This window comes from Phaethon aethereus, assembly GCF_964289735.1.
Source record: "Phaethon aethereus genome assembly, chromosome: 2".
Taxonomy (NCBI): domain Eukaryota; kingdom Metazoa; phylum Chordata; class Aves; order Phaethontiformes; family Phaethontidae; genus Phaethon; species Phaethon aethereus.
The window spans coordinates 98,592,247-98,613,243 of record NC_138582.1 but is presented as its reverse complement, the minus strand read 5'-3'; the positions used below and the strand labels follow the sequence as shown (position 1 = coordinate 98,613,243).

Below are 20,997 nucleotides of genomic sequence, written 5' to 3'. Positions count from 1 at the left end.
TCAATTTTACTTAAATACCTGAAACCAGTTTTCTCATAATTTAAGGACAAGGGGGAGAAGTTTAAATTGCCTTTTACAGGTGTAATAACTTCATCGTCTACTAAAGTGCAACGACTGTTATCCCAAATAGTATCAGCAGAAAGTAAAAAACCACAAGACAAAAACCCCAAACTATGAAAAATAAATGTTTTTGAAGACATTCAAAATGAGATTATGCGTGCTCAGCCACATTTTAAAGCAATTCAAAGCCAAATTATAAACCTTTTCAGTGTTACATAACTGTTTTACCTTGTTCCCTGCAAAGCCTGTAACTTTGTATATTTTCCAAACAAGACTTAAATACTTTTAAAGTAAAAAAAAAAAAATTAAGCATCCTTAGCACTTTTAAAAAACCCACACAGTTTGTGGAGTAAAATGAAGGCAGACAGGTTAATTCATTATAACATTTTGAAGCACTAAGCAATACAGCTGGATTGTAAGTTATATTTTAACCATATTCTTTTATCTGTGCAGTAGGTGCCAGTGGTGTCAATGGTCCTGAAAGTCTTTTTGACATCTTAACAGCAAAACCTTTGAGCAATTTATTCTTCCTGTCAGCATTAAAAGCTGACTGCTGAAAAGCATTCAGTTGAGGAAAGATGTAAAAGACTCCTTATTCCTCACGCAGAACTTTGTGCCCTTTAAATTTTGCGTTTCCTAAATAATTAGTAATTAGACTTAAAATTTCTATTCACTCCAAAACATCCACATTTAAGACATTTTACATGCACAACACTACTGTCCCTTTTAAACTAGAAAAGCACAAGCTCTACTGAAAGCTAAGTATTTGAAAGTTCCAGGTATCTTAATCTTTCCAAAGACACAAAGTGTTCAGAAACAAGGTAGCAAATACATCAGTGCTGCCCCACTTCCAAACTTTTGCAGTATAGTAACTGTTTTATTAAAACTCAACATTTTTGTTCAGTATGATGTGGTTTTATCCCTTTCCACTTTCCTCATAGGTGTATTCTCTTAAAGTCTGTTATATTTGTGTTCTTTAAAGAATACATGTAGTGTTAAGAGTCCTATCAGTGCTTAAATAAATACTGGGAGCTTATTTGCAACATGTAGCCTTTCTGAGGTTTTCAGAAGGGCTGATAACCATCTGTATGTTTAAGACAAAATAATTTCAAGGAAAGCATCAATTTAAGATTTGCTTGTGCATACACAACAGATTGTACTTAGTAACCTTCATACAGTCTCCTTAAACTACTGACTTCTGACAAGCTAAACCCACGAAGAAACGATGTGCTGAGCTTCAGAGAACTGCCATGAACCATTCTACACATGGTGCTAATTACATCAGGGTTGCTAAAGCTGTGGTTCTTAAACCCCATCAATATTCATCTATACTTCAAAACAGACTTAACAGCTGTTTTTAAAGCTTAATGAGAATATTCAGCATTCCAAGAGATTCTGCTATACAAAAGTCAGTCATCTTGCTACTTTACCTGAATTCAAGGAGAACATATGCTCACAGCATTCTTCTACAATTACAATTTCAAACCTTGGCTTACCAAACAGTTAAGAATTAAGCTCCAAGTTTGGCATGTACAGCAATTTTCAGGAGCATCCCTTTGTTTTATTACAACACTTAACAACAAGGACCCCATCACCAAGCATTAACCTGACCGGCAGCTATTCAAAGTGCTTTATTTCAGCTTCACACAGGCTGATTGCCCCTTGACTCTGACCAAGGCGCATAAGGCGCAGTGCAGGAGTACAGCAGTTCAGACACTAGAGGACAGTCTGTGCATTTGACTGAACCTCTGGATTTATAGTGCATGTTCCATATTGCTTCCTTTCTCTTGCACTAGAATTCAAGTTTGTAAGGTGATGAATCCACTTGCAGGAAGCTTCTCTTCAGATTAAAGATTTCTTTAAACTAGTTGATTCCTCTCCCCACCCTTTTTTACATAAGTCTCAAAGCGTTGCAAGAATTCTTGAAAATGAAATAATTAACGTCAGTACTGTCTGTCCAACACCAAAGACAAGAGCTTCTAAGGGAGCCATATTCTTTCCTGCTACTCTGTAAATTCCAGCTACTGCAGCACCTAAGAATCACAAGAAAAACAATGATCAAATCACAGAAAAAGCCACATCTGAAATGTATGACAAATAATTTACTGTGTCTATGCATCAGCTATTTATAGAACATTACCAAACACTTCATGGCGTTATAGAATTACTAGCCTTGCTTTTATTCTTCTAGTTACACAAGCCCTTTAGGAATGATTTTCCCAACTGAAGCTGATTAACTTTTCCAATATCAGTTTGATTTAAGAAAATGAATCTTGCTGTCTCCCTGTAGACATCTTCAAATTTTTTTTACATTTTTACATTTTTGCCCTCTGCTAATTTGAAAAGATAGCAAAAAAATCACCTAAAAATTGACCGAGTCTGGAGTGTGGTTTAATAGTGCTTGTATAGGCAGGGAGAAGACAACAACAGTTTACAAAACAACTGTAAACACTTGCACATCTATCAGCTTCATTTAATATTTCAGTTGAATAACCTGGCTATAATGTTTCAGTTTAGTTTTGACTTAAACTACTAAATTGTTAACATTTGTTTAGCAAATCAAGCAAAACATGAAAAAGATCAAAATATTGCATTGTTATCCATTAATGTGTACGGGAGGAAATTTCTAACCAATATGATTAGATTTTGAGCACGTTAAAGCACATTAAAAATTAAAAGACCATTTTTCTTGTACTGTTCTGTGCAAATTCCCATTTAAAGTATAACACCAAAAGGCCAGGATAAACCAGAAACAAAACACCACACTGTAAAAAAAAAAAAAAGCCAGGTGATAACTCCCTTCTTCTGTCTTTCACATACTGAATTTATCACATATGTTTGAAGAACAAAAGTGACAGAGCAAATGTATAGCTTGGAGCAAATGCTTAAGAAAAAGGTAAGTTTTTGTATCAATCGGTCAAAAAAGTAACATGCTAATAATGAATAACATTTTCTGCTCAAGCAACTTCTAAGCCTTTTAAGGCTACTAAAATGTTCATTTAAAAAAGAAATACAGGCTTATACAGCTGTGTCCATAGGTAAAAAATTTACTCAATCCAAATCTCAAAAGTTCACCTAGAATTAAGCTTTTATTTAATACTTTCTGAACTAGTATTTTCTATACAGTGCTTTCTTTCCTTGCCTAAAGAACAAACATTGTCCTTAATTTCAAAATGAATGAAGACCAAACCCCAAAATTTAACTATACACCTTCGGCATGTATGGTCTCAGACGGTATCTAATCATATTACTTTCAGAGATCACAGAGTCTTTTTCAGGCTCAAAGAAAACTGAAAAGCCACCACTACTTTTTTAAATAATAGGCAAGAGTTTTAAAAAATTTGACATTTTCTTGGTTTTGCACAGTCACTAACAGGAATAATCTGCTGAAGTGATCAATAACCCATTAGTGACACAGAAATACATTAAGTCCCAACAGATTTTCTAAAAATACAATCTGTATCTGAATCATCTGACACTTTAAAAAAGTAACACCTCATTTTTACAAAAATTTTAGGAAGAGTAGAATTCACTAATAATTGTGACCATAGCAGTATTTACAAACACTATTAATCAGACTATTAGGTGAGGGAGGTGTGCGTAGGCATGTTTATTATCGTTTTTTTAAAAAAACATATTCTGTAAAGTAAATTTTGTCAGAAATATCTCACCAGAAGGCTAGCCTTATGGTATTTCACTCCGCTAGCTCACATAAGCTTTTCCATTTGTTCCTTGACTATCTGCTGTCAAAATATGAGAGAGATCCTTTAGACTGAGCCCAGTATTGACACTATTTTGGTGATTGAACTCTCAGAGTTAATTCAAATCAACCAAATTGGGATACCACAATTTGATGCAATTAGTTAATCAATAACAGAAAATTTTGGCTTCTTGAGAAAACACTGAGATATTCTGGAAAATATCAATAATAAAAACATAAAAATTTGGTAGTTTGATAATCATGTGTTTATACTGACGTAACAGTGTGCAATACAACCTGTAATGCACAACACAGCACAATCGGCATAGAGCCAAAGTATAATACAATCCTGCTAATGAAGGAAATGAGAATATGTCACCAAAAAGGAGTGTTCTTGGGGAAAAGGAGGAAGAATAGACCTTTCTGGATTAAATCCTTGCCTCAAACTGCCTGACATTTACTCGTTCTTGGTTTTGGGGTTTGGTTGTATTTTGATAGTATCCATTGGTATTTAGTAAATTTTTTATACTTTTAATAACCATTAAGTTCCATGATTTTTCAAAGCCTAGAAACTGAGGGGTTTTGTGCTTTTTCTATACACTGGTAAAAAGACTCTAAAGGCCAGAAAGTTTGAACTATCTACCTGGGTAAAATTAAACTTGTATTATTTAATAAGCTATACTGCATTAATTCACCTACACAAATGATGTACAGGACTGGAAGTACAAGTTGGAAATTAAAAGTCAGTTTGCTATTTCAATTTCTTAAGCACTGGACCAGGCATATCCAAATGACTACATGTTTCAACTTGCATCCCAGCTGGCAGCACAATAGCTATTAAAAATCTCACATAGTATTCTGTCATTGTAATTTGTCTTCAGAAACTTCCCACAGAATTTCTTTCAGTATGAAACAACCCAGTGCTACGCAGAAACAAAAATACCTGAAAGTAAAAGTATTTGGCTGTATTGGGTTTGCATGGCAAGGTTTTGGTAGCCGGGGGCTACAGGTGTATCTTCTGTGAGAAGCTGCTAGAAGCTTCCCCTATGGCAAATAAAGCCAATGGCAGCTGTCTGCAAGATGGACCCACCACTGGTCAAGGCCAAGCTCATCAGCAACAGCGGTAGCGCCTTTGGGATAACAGATTTAAGAAGGGGAAAAAAAACAACTGCACAACTGCAGCCGGAGAGAAGAGTGAGAATATGAGCGCAACAACTCTGCAGACACAAAGGCCAGAGCACAAGGAGGTGCTCCAGGCGCCAGAGCAGATTCCCCTGCGGCCCGTGGTGAAGACCATGGTGAAGCAGGCTGTCCCCCTGCAGCCCATGGAGCTCCACGCTTCACCAGATCTCCACCTGCAGCCTGGTGAGGACCCCATGCCAGAGCAGGTGGGTGCCCAAAGTAGGCTGTGACCCCGTGGGAAGCCCATGCTGGAACAGGCTCCTGGCAGGACTTGTGACCCTGTGGGGGACCCACGCTGGAGCAGTCTGTTCCTGAAGGACAGCACCCCATGGAAGGGACCCAGGCTGGAGCACTTCATGAAGAACTGCAGCCGTGGGAAGGACTCACACTGGAGAAGTTCGTGGAGGACTGTCTCCTGTGGGAGGGACACGATGCTGGAGCAGGGGAAGAGTGTAAGGAGTTCCACACACCCCACACAACCCCACCCCCGCCCCGAGGAGGAAGGAGCAGCAGAGACAACATGTGATGAACTGACCACAACCCCCATGCCCCGACCCCCTGTGGGGGAGGAGGTAGAGAAAATCAGGAGTCAACTTGAGCCCAGGAAGAAGGGAAAGGGATGGTGGGGGGAAGGTGTTTTAAGATTTGGTTTTATTTCTCATTATCCTACTCTGATTTGATTGGTAATAAATTAAACTAATTAATTTCCCCAAGTAGAGTCTGTTGCCCATGATGGTGACTGGTGAGTGATCTCTCCCTGCCCTTATCTCAACCCTCATTATATTTTCTCTCCCTTGTCCAGCTGAGATGGGGAGTGACAGAGCAGCTTTGGTGGGCACCTGGCCTCCAGCCAGGGTCAACCCACCACACTGGCTAACCAAGTTGCAATACTCTGTGCAAAACCTGTGGGAACAGCATAACAAGTCCATGGTCTAAGAAATTCTCTGGTGAATTTACACAAACACAGTACTGCTTACTTATTAAATGTTTTGACCTGTGAAATTGGATGCCAAAGATACAACTGTGTTGCTCCTCTTTTTATGCATAGATAAAAGACAAAGTACTTTGAGAAGCACTGAACCTGAACTTTCCCCACCACAGAATACTGTAAAAGACTCTGCTTGGATATTCCAGCATCACATTTCCTATCTTCTCCTTTCTGTTCTTCAGAAATTCAACAGGCAAGAAGGACTTTCAGTAGCAGTAAGAAATAATGTCACAAATCATCCATGAAAGTGTCCAAAGCTGAAGTGATACCACTATTCTGATAATCTGGGCAGTACACAGAAAAAATGGGAATGAGAAGCATCAAGGCTTGTCTACAGTTTAAGAGGTCACTGGATTTACAATTCCTCATCCTTAAGGGCCTTTCAAGTTAGACCATCTTGTCAACAACACTGAAGATCTTCAGGCAAAAATTACTGCTCAGGTTAACATAGGCCCCATTCAAACCACTGATTTTAATGTTAAGAACTCCTTACCAGCATTGCTTCAGACAAAACACAAGCTTCTTTCCTGTGAAAATAATATTTGCTATTTCTTTTTCCCCCACCCCCAAAGAGAAAACTCACCATGCTCCTATCTGCTTGAGAAAGCTACTGTAGTCTATTTATAAGTTAGATAAACGTAGCTGGATATGATAAAGCCAAAGACTGAATAAGGTGTCATACTGATCTTATGGCATATATTTCAGTATTGACACAGGTAACGGAATTTCTTAGGAAACATGGAAAAACAGTATCCGATACCAGTAACTCTAGATGGAAACAGCTAAGCAGCATTTCCTCAAAACGTACCTGGCATCATCACTTGTGTGCCATATCCTGTCAGATGTAACACTTCTGCACTTTACTACATAAAATACTCCTGCTTTCTGCAATGTTTTAGTGATAAGTATAGCTTTTAGCTATAGCTCTGTGAACTCCCCAGCATGCTGCTTTAACAGAAAAATGATTAGCATCTGATCTGTGGATACAATGTCAAAAAATAAAGAGTCTAAAACATATCTTGAGTGGTAGGCATTACACTAACACCATAAGAAACTCCGTAACAGGTGTCCTTGCCAAAGAGCATTTTGCCTAGAACAACAGAACAGCGTGGGGTTGTTTTGTTTTGTTGTTTTTTTTAAAAAACAGTCTAATGGCCTTCCTCACCCTTTCCTCCCTACCCCAAATAAGCTAGAAAGTAACATTATGGCCAAGCCAAGACTGGTAAATTCTTTCAAATCCATGAGCCGAGTGTAACTTCTCCAATCAAACAAATCTTCTTAGCTGTAAATCACTACCTACATTACACCTTTACTTCTTTTGAAAGAGCAACATCCTGCCCAGGTACAATTTAAAAACCTCCAGCAGGCCCAAGGAAATGAGCAGGAATTCAGCCTTGCAACTAATGGACCTCATTTCCAAGATAAACTTGTGGCTTTAAGGGTACTAAGAGGTGATCTTTATCAGAAACGTTTGACAAAAAATATGCAACAAGTATGGTAGGGCAGGACTGCTCTTACTGATCCCCAAAAGATATTACCTGCTGAGCATACACCTTTTGAATAGCTTGGTATCCCACATTTCCAAAATTAGAGAGTAGGATGATTTCTGCACTCCTCTAACAATTTATAGTAGTTTTATCCTTGCACAATAGAAGAGCAACTCAGCTGCCATTATCATTAGGATAGCTATATAACTAAAGCAAAATCCTTAATAAACAATTAACAAATCACTAAGAAAAAGTTGGAGGGTTTTGTCTTTTTAGAAGTTAGATGTAAAATAAGGAAAAAAAAACCAAAAGAGGATAGACTTACTGGTTATCATTGCTCCAGTTATAGAACCCAGAAATCCAATGCTGACCACAATGACAGAGATCAGCCTCCCCTGCCTATGCCTCTGCAGCATCACAAACATTAATACTCCCACAGCACCATGGACAAAGAGAGAGGAGAAGAGAGCCCAGAGGAAAACCCAGTACCACATCTCTGAAAGAAAGCAGTCAAATAAAGGGTTAATATTTCTGAGACGATAACTTTAAAAGTAAGAAGCTTTAAAACATTGCATACAACCAACAGTAAGAGAAAAGCAATATGGATTTCCATCTTAAAAGGAATCAATATGACAACACCAGCATATGCTCAAGACACTTCCCCCTTTTAGCAGGCTATTGTGAAGGAATAACTCTATTATGATCAAAAATTATAAAAAGGATTCTGGCACAATTCCTCATTCAGATGTATTATTACAAGAAGTCCATATTTTTTTTAATGGTTTCTTTAAACAGCATTAATTGCAATTTCTTATTAAGGTAAATACTGCTGTAGAATGGACTACTATCTGAAACAAAGACTGAACCAGGAAAAAGCCAAGAATTGTGGGGTTTCATTTTTTGGTGGTGTGGGATTTTTTTGTGGTTGTTTTTTGGTGATTGGGGGTGCGTGTGTGGTTTTGTTGTGGTTTGTTTTTTGACAAAGAGACAGCATCAAATGGGAAAACTGAGATTAAAGACTTCAGTTTATCTACCCAAGAGCTGTAATAGAGTGTTCTACCAAATTAGCTTCAAAGGCAAAAATAAAACACTACAATTTTAACATGTCTTACTCCTTGCTTTTAATTGCTTAGCACAGAACTTCATAACGACAGGCAGTCACTACCATTTAAATTACTACGCAAGGACAAGAGATCAAGAGAATGTATGGAGTACACACATTTCTCTGAAGAATGCCAGGCATGATCATTACCTTCAAAGAAAAGAGCAGGAACCTCCAACAAAGCTATGTAAGAGTTAAAGAACCTTTCTCATTTGGTGGTAATTTTCTAAAAATATTTACTATAACTCAAAAAAAGGTGAGGAAATTAAAAAAAATCCCTTTTATTGCAAGTCAACTATAGTGGGTATGTATCATCACAGAATTCAGCAAATTGTGCTGATTGACATAATCCCATGAAACTGTCATTAATTTAGAGGGTTTTTTTCCTGCCGTTTTCCCTCAAAAAAAACCCCCAACAACCAACTTTCTTACAAGAGCAGGATACTTATTGCTTATGAGGTGAGCCTGTGTTATTGCAGCTTGACACACGTCACGTGAGCAGAAATATGACCCAATTAGCTAACTTAAAAATACTTAGCAGCTCAGACAAAACACACTGTGAAAGGATGCTGAGAAAGAATGGTTGCTAGACAGTTACCACAGTCCTTTGAGTCCAATGTCAATATTGTATGTAGCACATACAATAGCACTCGTAGCACAAATACAGTTTAAGCTTTTTCATTTAGCAGTACTTTGAGAGTAGATGCAACCCTTCCCCCTTTCATACAGGCATAAAAGGCAAAACTATGCCATAGGACTTACACCTCCTCTAAATTACAGTAACCAAAAGGCTCTTTTAGGAGAGCAGCAAGGAAGGTGGGTGGTAAATCTATATTCAGTTAATACTAACAGCTGTAGTTCAAGATGTAACTTCACTGAGTGATTGGATATATGTACATATATATTTAGGGTGGCTCTAAGCAGCTCTCCTCAGATGCTCCATCCTTTCACCCCTGGCCCCAAGTTGGGTCTCAAAAGTCTTTGCAAAAGGGTGGCAACCACAGTACTGTTCTACTAAATGTCTCTTCATTCTCAGAAGCTACTGTGACAGAACAGTGGCAAGAGTGCCAAGTAGTCACTCTACAAATACCTGACAAACACCCTCACTAAGATTAGGAAAGATTGACTAATTGCTGATCTAATCTGCCATGGTCATGGATAGTTTGGTAGGGAAACCTCTCTTGCAGTCCTAACAGGCTGTCCTGGGTTTTGGATGGGATAGAGTTAACTTTTTCCTAGCAGATGGTGTAGTGCTGTATTTTGGATTTAGTATGAGAATAATGGTGACAACACACTGATGTTTTAGTTGTTGCTAAGTAGTGATTATAATAAGTCAAGGACTTTTCAGCTTCCCATGCTCTGCCAGTGAGGAGGTACACAAGACATTGGGAGGGGGCATTGCCAGGACAGCCGACCCAGACTGGCCAAAGGGATATTCCATACCATATAACGTCATTCTCAGTATATAAACTGGGGGAGTTGGCCAAGGGTGGTGACCACAGCTCAGGAACTGGCTGGGCATCAATCAGTGGGTAGTGAGCAGTGGTACTGTGCATCAGTGCATCACTTGTTTTGTATATTCTTTTATCATTATTAGTTTAATAGGATGGCAAGGGAAGAGAAAATAATATCTTTATCTCAACTCATGCGTTTTACTCCCCGCCCTGCTTCTCCTCCCATTCCACTGGGGAGGGGGCAGGAGGTTGCATGGTGCTTAGTTGCTGGCTGGGGTTAAACTATGACACAGGCCTTGTCTGTTACTAGCACAGCTTGGATATTCCCATTTGTTTTTTTCTAGTGGAAGTAAATATACAAGGAGACTAACCAAAGGAGCTACCAATAAAGAACCTGGCAGCCCTGATAGACCTACAGTTTTGACAGTAAATAAGCCGTAGGAGATGGGAAAAAAAAAATTTTACTTTCCCGCAAATGTAAACCACATACAACTTTGGGCAGGGAAACCCCGTCAGGAAGGAACACTATCATTCTTCTAGCATACATTAGAGGAGGTACCAGGGAAGACCTTTCCTTGAAAAAGGTCACAAACCCAGATTCCTAACAGATTAAAACACTATTCTATCAAAATGATAAAAACTAAGCTCCTGTCCCATGAGGGATCATTTCCTTGAGCACCAGGTAGATTGTTAGGAGATACTTAACAAATGTTAGGGATATGGACTGAGCAGACTGTAGTTCAGCAATGGACTGAACAGGTTCTCAAGTCTAAACTGCTTTGGCAACACTGGCACTGAAAAAAACACAAGTCTATGTTCTACTTTACCATAGAATTACCATGAAGAACAAAAGTTAGAGAAAAGCACTCTAATAGGGTAATTAAGAATATATCTAGTAGGCAAGAGCAAGCATTTCCTTGCTTGCAGATGTTGATCTCTGAAGACCTTCAATCCTCAAAGGTATTATGTGTGTATGTTACATCTTTCATTTTAGTTCTCCATAGTAATGTGGTTGAGCCCATCTCCCAGATTATTCAGCAAAGCACAAAACTAAACTGCTGGCAGGGGAATGTGATGCTGAATGCACTGTTTCAAAAGATAACTTATTCTTACACAGAATGTTTTTCCTTGTTTGCTAGTAAATGCTGTAGTAGAGGTGCTACATATTTTCCGGACACAGCACCCTTTCCTGCAATTAAGTCTGCCATACAATTTTTGTACCACTTAGATTAGACTGATACACAAAATACTCAGTAAAAGAGAGGCCTGGACCATCAGGATGGAGTGCTGGCAATGTTCTTGACCCAAACTTTAATTTCTCTTGATTAAGATGAATGCAAGAGATGAAACATCAACCACAAAGAAAAAGTGAAGGCCTCTTGCAATATCAGTAAAGATAACCTGATACCCCAGTGACGGATTCTGAGAACACATATTTCAAACCCACAGCTGAAGAAAACACTTGGTTCTTACGTAACGTTACATGACAACTGCAGGCTTCCAAGACTGCCAACAGTCTATAACTATGCCAATGGTGTATTCATCAGTATTACCCCATCATCTCTTCCACAGTCTAAAAACAAACTCCTGGTAGGTGTGCTGTTGTGGAAACTGAATTCAGGCAGGTATCAACTGATTTCATAAAACTGCATTGGAATGAGACAAACTTGTCCCCATTTAATATGAAGCCCAAGAACAGAAGACTCAAGAGTTATTTCAGGTGAGAGGGGACCTGCAATTATGGCAGTCTATTCAGCAGCCAGTTATTCTGAACAGCCAATACATAGGTATGCTCTGGGGAGGAAAAGCAAAGCTCTTGATATTGTCTCTCTGCAAATGTGTCTGAGGGACAATCCCAGGACACTGAAATGTGTTTTCAGTGCCATTCTGAATGAATGCAATCAAAATGAAATGCATTTTCAGCCATTCTCTCCCAAAAATGCCATTGCAGCTGAAACACTTGCAACTGGGCCAAGAAAGTCTGTTGGAATCTGATTGTTAGACACTATCATTCCCTGTAATTTCTACAGGCACTGCATCACCTTTTAGGTGATGTGTCTGTGGTCATTGTCCACATTCACCAGGTGGAAAAGGCAACTGATTTCCAGTTTTAGGAAGGCTAATTAAGATGACTGTATATTTAGAAGAAAAGGAAATATTATGGCAAGGCTAACTACTCCCCTGTAACTAAGAAACCAAAAATATTTACAAATCCTTACACAACAAAATAGCTGCATAGCAAGCAACTATCTTAGGTCTTATTTACATTCCAAATAAGGCTCAAGGAAAATTAGCATCACCCCTCACTTTACATTTAGGGCAGGAGACATGAGAATGGAAGGAGCCCCAGATGTCCTGTTGGGATAAAGGAATATAAACTTGAGTTTTTTGGTACATACTTTCTTCTCCTCTCTTTAAAAGCAACAGGCATATTGAATATATTCAAAAGGAAATTAGAAAACACCCAGAAATATTTCTTGTTCCACACAAATGCAGCTGTAGCATTTGAAGAAACTGGTTATAAACCATCACTTCACAGAGGCTTAGGTTTCCAAGTCAATAGCACTGTAAAGTCAGTGATACAACAAATACAGGTAGTTACACATACCTGCAATAATCGAGTACCTTCTTATTAGAAATTATTCATAATAGCTTAGAATTTTGCCAAACTGACAGTAGATGCTAAAACTTGTAGGTGTTCACTTCAGAACAGTTGAAGGGGAGGGAGGTGTAAGGAAGGAACACCTTCATGTCCAGCTGAAGATAAGCGGGAAGAAGGACCAAAGATTTGTTTATTTCGGAAGGAGACAGAAGGAGGAAGGGACAGGTGTGAACAGAAGGGTTAGGGACATAGGCCTGTGACACTCCAGTTTGCAGAAGGCAGGCAGCAGGGTGTGGGACACAGCAAGCAGTTGAAGACTGGTTAACTGCCACTGTCCTGTAAGTAGGCAAATTACTTAAGAGATCATCTTCTATTTGGAGTTGCTTTTTTAAATATGGTCTAGATTGGCTCTCCACCAACTTACATATCTAAATTTGTTAGATGAAAGCAGCTGAAAAGCTTTTATTTACCAAGTTACTAGATAGAGTTATAAGCAGAGAGACTAGAGGATATTTGTTTTGTCCTCCCCTCACACATATTCTTGCTAAAGATTCTCACCTGCTGCAACAAGAACTAGATCTTCTAAAAGGGAAGGAAGAGGAAAAAGTCCCTCTGAACTAGAAAGACAGTTCTGCCACTTTGTGTTGTGGTTGGAACTACTCTGGCATTTCCCCTCAGTACCAAGATATCTCTAATTTCCTAGCGATTCATTATTTGTTTTTTTCTTTTCAGAATGGTTGATATTAGCAAGGAATAGGCAATAATTTATATTGTTGCATCCTGATACAAAATAAAGAAAATGGAATAATCACATTACTCAACACATATTCTGGGTTGATAGCTTACCTAATTGTCACATGACAGTAGCATTTTAAAATCTGATATTAAAGAAATTGAGAATTTGATCACACAAAGCTTTTTAATCATTCATTTAGACCATGTCTTTCTCTTGCAAAGTTGGCTTTTCTAGTGAAAACACAGCAACATATTTCCCATAAAACTTACACAACGTACAAAACTGGAGCCATTTATAATCATAATTTATGAACCCTTTATCTTTGTCATGTTAAAAAACCTGGAAGATCTGTAATTCAGAGAATTTTATCAATTGACTATTTCACATAAGCGTTTCCTGTCTTCAGCTACAAGCTACACATTTCCTAAGAGACTGCATACTTATCAGCAGTTCTTCTGAATACAAAAATTTCTTTAGATTCCTGAGTAGGCATCAGCCACTTTGTTAAATCAGCACCTCACTTCATAAAACACCACCTTAGTCCTAGAACCTGAAACAGAACAAATCTCTTTCAAGCACCTTCCATAGGAAAGGCAGGAAAAGTCATTCTTTCTTTATCCTCCTTTATTTATCCTTTTTATACCTGGTAGTTCAACACACTCACATGTTTACTTCTGCTCATTAACTAGGCCAGTGATGGAAACAACCGAGTAAGCTGTTTAACATGAATGGACAGGATAAGGAAGACAGCCAACCTTTTAAGCAAACTGGAGGAGGCTTCAAGATCCATAAACCTAGAGGACAATTTAGTCATTCTTATCCTGACAGGCTGAGGACAAAGAACTTAATGCACAGGAATTTCTGAGTGGAAGACTTCAAGGTTCACTAAAATTCAGTATCATCTAACTCCAGAATCATGATGACAGGTGACCCTCAGAAAAAAGTATGCTAGAGTAACAATGAAGAAAGCAAAAAATGGGTTGAGGATAACACTGAGAGATGCTAATAGAAAATAGAGAAAGAGAATGTGGACCTGTGGACAAAGAGTGTCCAGACTTTGCTTGTCCAACAATTACCAGGGAGTTGAAAGATTTGTAATACCTACATGGAGGAAGTGTCTTAAGAACATGCTGGTACAAAAACTATTTATGACCTATACACTGATTCATACTTTAAGAAGTATAAACTTACGTACATGATCATCATTGCTACCTTGATAAAAAAGCATGCTGTCAAAAAAAATTCAGTCTTTGTGTAGCTATACTAATTAGCCTGCTCTTTTGATGACGAGCTGCACCTATGGAAAACTTGGCTGGTATGGCAATAATGATTTCGCTTTTCTGACAGCTCCAAATACTAACCTACACACAGTTTATTTATTTATGTTCTCATAGGGCTACCCTAAAGAGCCATGAATAAACAGAACTTTAGAAAAACCTCCCAGCTTCCTTTGCTTGACCCTAAGAAAGTTTCAGAGTTTACTTTCAGTGTATCTGTCATGCTTTAGCCCTAGCCAGCAACTAAGCCCCACACAGCTGCTCATTCACTCCCCCACGGTGGGACAGGGGAGAGAATCAGAAGAGTAAAAGTAAGGAAAGTCATGGTTTGAGATAAAGACAGTTTAATAGGTAAAGCAAAAGCTGCGCACACAAGCAGAGCAAAACAAGGAATCCATTCACCGCTCCCCATGGGCAGGTGGGCGTTCAGCCATCTCCAGGGAAGCAGGGCTCCATCATGCGTAACGGTTACTTGGGAAGACAGACACCATAACACGGAACATCCCTCCACCCCTTCCTCCTTCTTCCCCCAGCTTTATATGCTGAGCACGACATCATACAGTATGGAATATCCATTTGGTCAGTTGGGGTCAGCTGCCCCAGCTGTGTCCCCTCCCAGCTTCCCATGCACCCCCAGCCTTCTTGCTGGCAGGCCAGCACGAGAAGCTGGACTGTCCTTGACTAGTTAGCAACAGCTCAAAACATCAGCACATTATCAACATTTTCTTATCCCAAATCCAAAACACAGCCTCACACTAGCATCTATGAAGAAAATTAATTCTATCCTGGCTGAAACCAGGACAGTATGCAAATTACTTTCACAATTTCTTTATATCAAAGCTCCACAGTTGCTAAAGGAATGCACTAACAGGGAACCAGGAAAAATCCAGCACTTAGGGGCTTACAAGCACAGTGACATCCAATCTATTGCATGGAAGCCACAGCTTTTCTAATAAGGGCAACCAAGATCCATTTTTCAGGTTTATTTAAAATTCTTAGCACTTAATCACTATGTTAAATCTTATCTTTGGTTTCTATTCCTTTCCACTGGTTTTACTTAGGTGGGGAATTTTTTCTACCAGAAGAGCTACAAGGCTCAAATAACTTGTAATTCATGCCCTATCGCTCCAGTTTTAGAGTACTACTTTGTTAATTTAGGATAGATAGATATATATCATACAATAGATATGTATCATACATACATTATTCTTATGTACTATATATGTACACATCATATTGATGCAGGCATACACAACCTTAAAGATTAAAGTTTAAAGCATGCATCCGTTTAGAATAACATTCATACCATTTCCAACTTATCAAAACTTAAAGTTGCACTCCATCAACAGCTTTATCTTGGGCAAAGAAAAAAATGCAAATTCAACACACTAAGTATACAAATGCTAACATTTTCAAATATTATCTATACATATGAGCATGCTGTCCTGCTGTCACTCAGCTTTAGTAAACGTGGAATACTTCCCTAGTCTTTCATCTTCAGCAGTTTTCTTTTCCTCTAGTCTTTAGCTTGTTTTGCCAGATGAATAATGATTACCTATAACATTGAATAAATCGAGACTGATTACCCTAAAAGAAAGTATCTCTCGAGATTCTAATCTATGTACCCAGCCTAACACTATTAGCTACAGAGTTAAGTCAAGCAGTACCTGTGCTGTGAATACAAAGATACAAATTTAAGTCAACAAGGTAACACATGTTGAAATTTGAATTAAGAAACTTTACAATGTTATATTCCTGTAGATTTATAAACTCAAGGCACTCAGATTAAGAAATGCCAGTATATTATACCTGCAAATGTAGCTCAGCTCTTTACATGTTACAGTATTTTCTTCATCACTGGGTTCTTTCCTTATGTATTGTATTAACTGGTATTCTTGAAGTTAATCAGGACTATACAGTCAAATTGTGGTCTGGAGATGCTAACATTTTTGCTGCATTAAGTGGAAGAGAAGTACTTGCTGAAGAGCATTTAAATCATAAATTACAGACTAGTCCTCTCAAGTTACAGGATAGGGGACAAAGACATAATCCAGACAATCAGGGACTTATGATTACAGAATGAAGCTTAGAAAAAATGTAACAGACAAGGAGCATCATCTATGTGATACTCATAATCTCTTACAAATGTTCACTTTTAACAAATTAAGGAGTTATCATCCAGCACTTTAAAATTACAGATATTTTATTTCAAAGTGTATAAAAACAGTTGTGGAGTCTTGAGTTCATCACTTAGGACACAGGGAGTGTTGGGAAGAAAAGGAAGATGACTCTGACTTTAGAAGTCATACAGTACAACACAAGTTTGTGGTGGTTTGGGTTTTGTGGGGTTTTTTTGTTTTTTTTTTTTTAAACTCCTCCGCATGCAGTGGCATGACTAATATAAACCTCATTCAGACCAGAAGCTTACACCTTTGGAACATGCAATAACTTGGACCATAAGCTTAATTCTTCAGAACATGCAATAACCAGACATAAATAAAACATTTACGTTGGTTACAGGAAGAGCAGAAATATTGCTAGGTTCTTTATTGTGGCGGTAGCATTTAAATACAAATGTTTACTTTAATAGGCACTCAAACTAGGACCTTTTTTTCAGTTCAGATTCAGCTATTATCTGACTTCTAGTAAACTCTAGTCTACCACTAACTCTAAAACACAACCCGTGCATATAAAGGCGCTGTTCTGGGGATTTGCTGGAGGAGGTAAAAGCCTCCAGTGGTTACCAGGCCTTCACCCCCACCGTTTACAGTAACACTCCTCTGCCTCACAAGTGAAGGCAGGAAGATACAAAGCAAAGTTCATCATGTTGGTGGGGCGAGGTTCAGCTACAAACAACAGTGCTTCCAGCTTTGGCTATCACAGGGTGTGATGTGTATGTAGCAGGAGTGAAGTTGTCTCCTAGGTATTTTGAGCCATATATGAAAGACGTGATTTTTTTTTTTTTTAATATATTAAACCTGAATGAGATATATGGTATAAAAATAATAGATAATAGTTCAGCTTCTCATGAAGTGGGGAAAAAAACAAAATTAAACCATTAATGTTTGAAGCACTTCCTAGTTCAGGCTGGAGTTCATATTAGGTCCATGTTGGAAGTTTTGGAAAATGAATTTATTTAAGAAGGATACAAGTTTGCTGATAAAACTTTACAACATTGTGCAAACGTAATCAACGTTGCTTATGTAAAGAAGATAAGCTTTTACTTGTGCAACTTAAAAGCCATGTCCAGACCACAACCTTAAGTCCAAAAATAAACACAAAGCAGTCTTGAAGAATATTCATGGAATACTGTATATTTATGAATTTCTTTTCCCAGTACTCTGAAGAAGTTTCTCCTTACACTTGACAGATGCAAAAGGGAATGAATTAAGTAGTTAAACAAGATAAACACATTCACACACCTATTTATTAGCATGAAAAAGACAGAACTTCTGTTTTTGAACAAAGTTTACTTCTACATTTGCTAAGTATTTTAGGAAGGGTTTATGTAAGTTTAATAACAGCTATTCATTTAATATTAATTATTATACTAAAAGGAATCTCCTAAGATATAATCAGTAACACTGTATTTTATATAGAAGGTTTTAAATCCAGTGAAAGTTATTACTGCTGACAGCCCATAAGAACATTCAGCACAACAGGTTATAGCTATAAGGACAACCTGCATTTTCAGAAACTGTAGTGAAACTACAACTGACACTGACATTCTCCAACAATACTGCAACAGATAGTTATTTTTGATGTGGAATGTTTTTTCTTTGTAATTTAAAGAATATGAAAAATATCGTGTTATATTGCAAAAGCACCAAGAAACAAACTGTTCTGCTTACTTAACACTCAGCACTGAATTTCATAGAAACGCCTATGTTGCATAATCCTCTGCTAAGAAAAACTTTATAGAGGATGTCTGGCCCAAAGAAAAGTTAAATCCATTGTTAACTTTTGTAAGAGTACAGATTGTGTTTTTATAATAAGTATGCAAAAACAACTATTCAGAAAGTGAGCTGTATTAGTGTGTCAACACACTAATACGAGGAAAATTTAACCAGAATCACACCTTAAAAAGTTCATAGATCAAATAAAAAAAAAAACTGTATAAGTTTTCTGTTACATTAAAAACTATCCTGGAAGTTAAAAGACCAAGAAAGATGATAAAGCCCAAGATAATTACTTTCTGTTTGCTACAGCTTCACTTTCAGCTACACCTCTATTTTAATTATACTTCTTCCACCTTGAAGAGATTAAAAAAGAAAATCAGGAGGGGAAAAGATGGCATAAGATTATTTCATAAACATTAGAATATTTTCATAAATATTAGAAACATATCACCTTTACTCAACGTTTTCCACTAATCTGTCAGCACCTAATATATCCCTATATAAAGTAGAAAGGCTTTACTTGGTAACACCTCTGCTATTGACACCAAATCCCTCCTTATTCAGAGCTGGAAGCTTTACACTTTTCTTGACACCTGGACAAAATAGGAAATCAGAAGATACACCTCTCCACTATATGCCTTGGCTCTCTCAGTAGTCCACACCCATTTTTCAGCATGAGACTGAGCAGAAAAAAAGCCATTTCTTGCCAAAGCTAGCTAAAGCTTCCCTCTCCCAACAGAGAAGGAAGACTTGACTCTATATGTTGGTTCACAGAACTTTTTCAGAATAGCTCAGTCTTTAAGAATCCCTGATGCTTAAGATTACATATATTTGTCAGCAAACATCTGCCACGCCATCAACTCCCATACCTCTCATTGTCCAGGAGCATCCTGGGGGTGGGAGGGTGGATGGAGAAGAAAGACCCTGCTTCTCACGTTCATTTCTCTGGGTTTTTTTTGTTTGGTTTTTATAGCTTTCTATCAAATGCCAATGAGCATATAGCCACAAAAACCTCCAAACCCTCCCCCAAGCACACTCCAGCCTTCCATACATATTTATACATTCACACACACTTTCTACAACCCTCTACAGCTACCCATCAGTTCGCTCATATACACATACCCTATGCCATTAGCCTTTTATTATATACATACCAAAGTGAGTGAACACATTCACATCATCGGCTCCTTTACTCATGCGGCCGAACGGGATCTCAGGTGCACACACCAGTCCTCCCAACACGTAACACACAGATCCCTCTCCTCTCGTTTCCCTGGACATACCAACCCCACACCCAAGCCCTCCAAGCACGCACGCACATTCTATACATGCTCACAGAACAAGCGCGTACAGACACGCATGCATACAGACTCGGGAGCACGAACAGCAGCCCTCCCTACGCAGGGAGGCCACCCCCAGCCCCACACACCCGTCCTACACCCACGCCCTCCATTGTGTACCACGGGGCTCGCTCTCCCGTCACGGAGCGGCTTCCCCTGGCTCCCACGCTGACGGCACTAGTTGCCCACCTACACGCAGCAGCGTACACGCGTACCCACGCAACTCTCCGCGCTCCTAGCCCCCTCGGTCCGCAGCTGTCCCCGCCGCCCCCACGCGTGTGTCAGAGCTACCGCACCCTCCTCCCTGCGTACCCACGCCCAGCTGCCGCCCAGTTACCGGTGAGGTTGCGAAGGACGGTGCCGTGAGCCCACAGACTGAGCACTTGCTGCACCGACAGGTTGATCATGGAGTTGTCTCCCGCTTCCACCTTCATGGTGGCGGGTGGTCCAGCGGCCTCTCCTCCGCTGCTCCTCAGCCAGGGGGGACGGGCGGCGGCGACGGCCTGACGACTAGGAGGCCGGACGCCTCTCGCCGCCGGACCGCGGAGCGGGAGGGCTGCAGCGCCGAGGAGCGAGAGGACGGGGAGGCGGCGAAAGGGCCTCCGCGCCGCCGGGGAGACATCGAGGACGGAGGGGGAGATGGCGGCCGGAGGGGGGAGCCGGGGAATGGGGCCGGCCACCAGCGCTTCCCCGCGGCTCAGGGGCAGGGCAAGGCGACCCGGAGGTGCGAGCTGGCAGCGGGGACGGACGACAAGGCCCGCGGGGATCCCATCACTGCCTCCTTCCCCATCCGGAAAGGCCGCCGCCGCGCCAACGGCATCGGCATCCCGGTCACCGGCATCACCTGGAGTGGGGGCGGGACAGCCGCGAGACTGCCCTCCCTCACGCGGGCAGCTCCATGCGGCAGCGGCCCCGCCCGTGGGAGAGGGGAGTAAACCGCGCGCGTACGAAGGCGGCGCCTGCCGCCCGCGGCAGCCGCCGCGAGACGCCAGCTGCTGCTGTAGGGGAGGAAAGGAGTGGGGGGCCCTGCGCAGGCGCCGTGTGAGGTCTGGAGGGCGTAGGCGCCGTCTACTCCCCAGGGTGTGTGGAAAGGGGCAGGCGCCCAGTGCCCGTTAAGTAGCGCACGAGCTGCGCACCTTTTCCTGATTGGCCCTCGCCATAGGGACGGGC

The 20,997-nt window shown here is 40.0% G+C and overlaps 1 protein-coding gene across 1 annotated transcript; it reads right to left on the bottom strand.

Annotated features, from left to right (window-relative positions):
• Window positions 1-1,962: 1,962 nt before the first annotated feature.
• Window positions 1,963-20,618, bottom strand: TMEM170B (transmembrane protein 170B; the record flags this gene model as incomplete). Its single annotated transcript, XM_082014938.1, has 3 exons — window positions 20,165-20,618; window positions 7,743-7,913; window positions 1,963-2,093 (listed from the first exon to the last, which is right to left on the bottom strand). Exons 1-3 carry the CDS (start codon window positions 20,259-20,261, stop codon window positions 1,963-1,965), a joined length of 399 nt encoding a protein of 132 aa, XP_081871064.1. The 5' UTR covers window positions 20,262-20,618.
• Window positions 20,619-20,997: the final 379 nt, after the last annotated feature.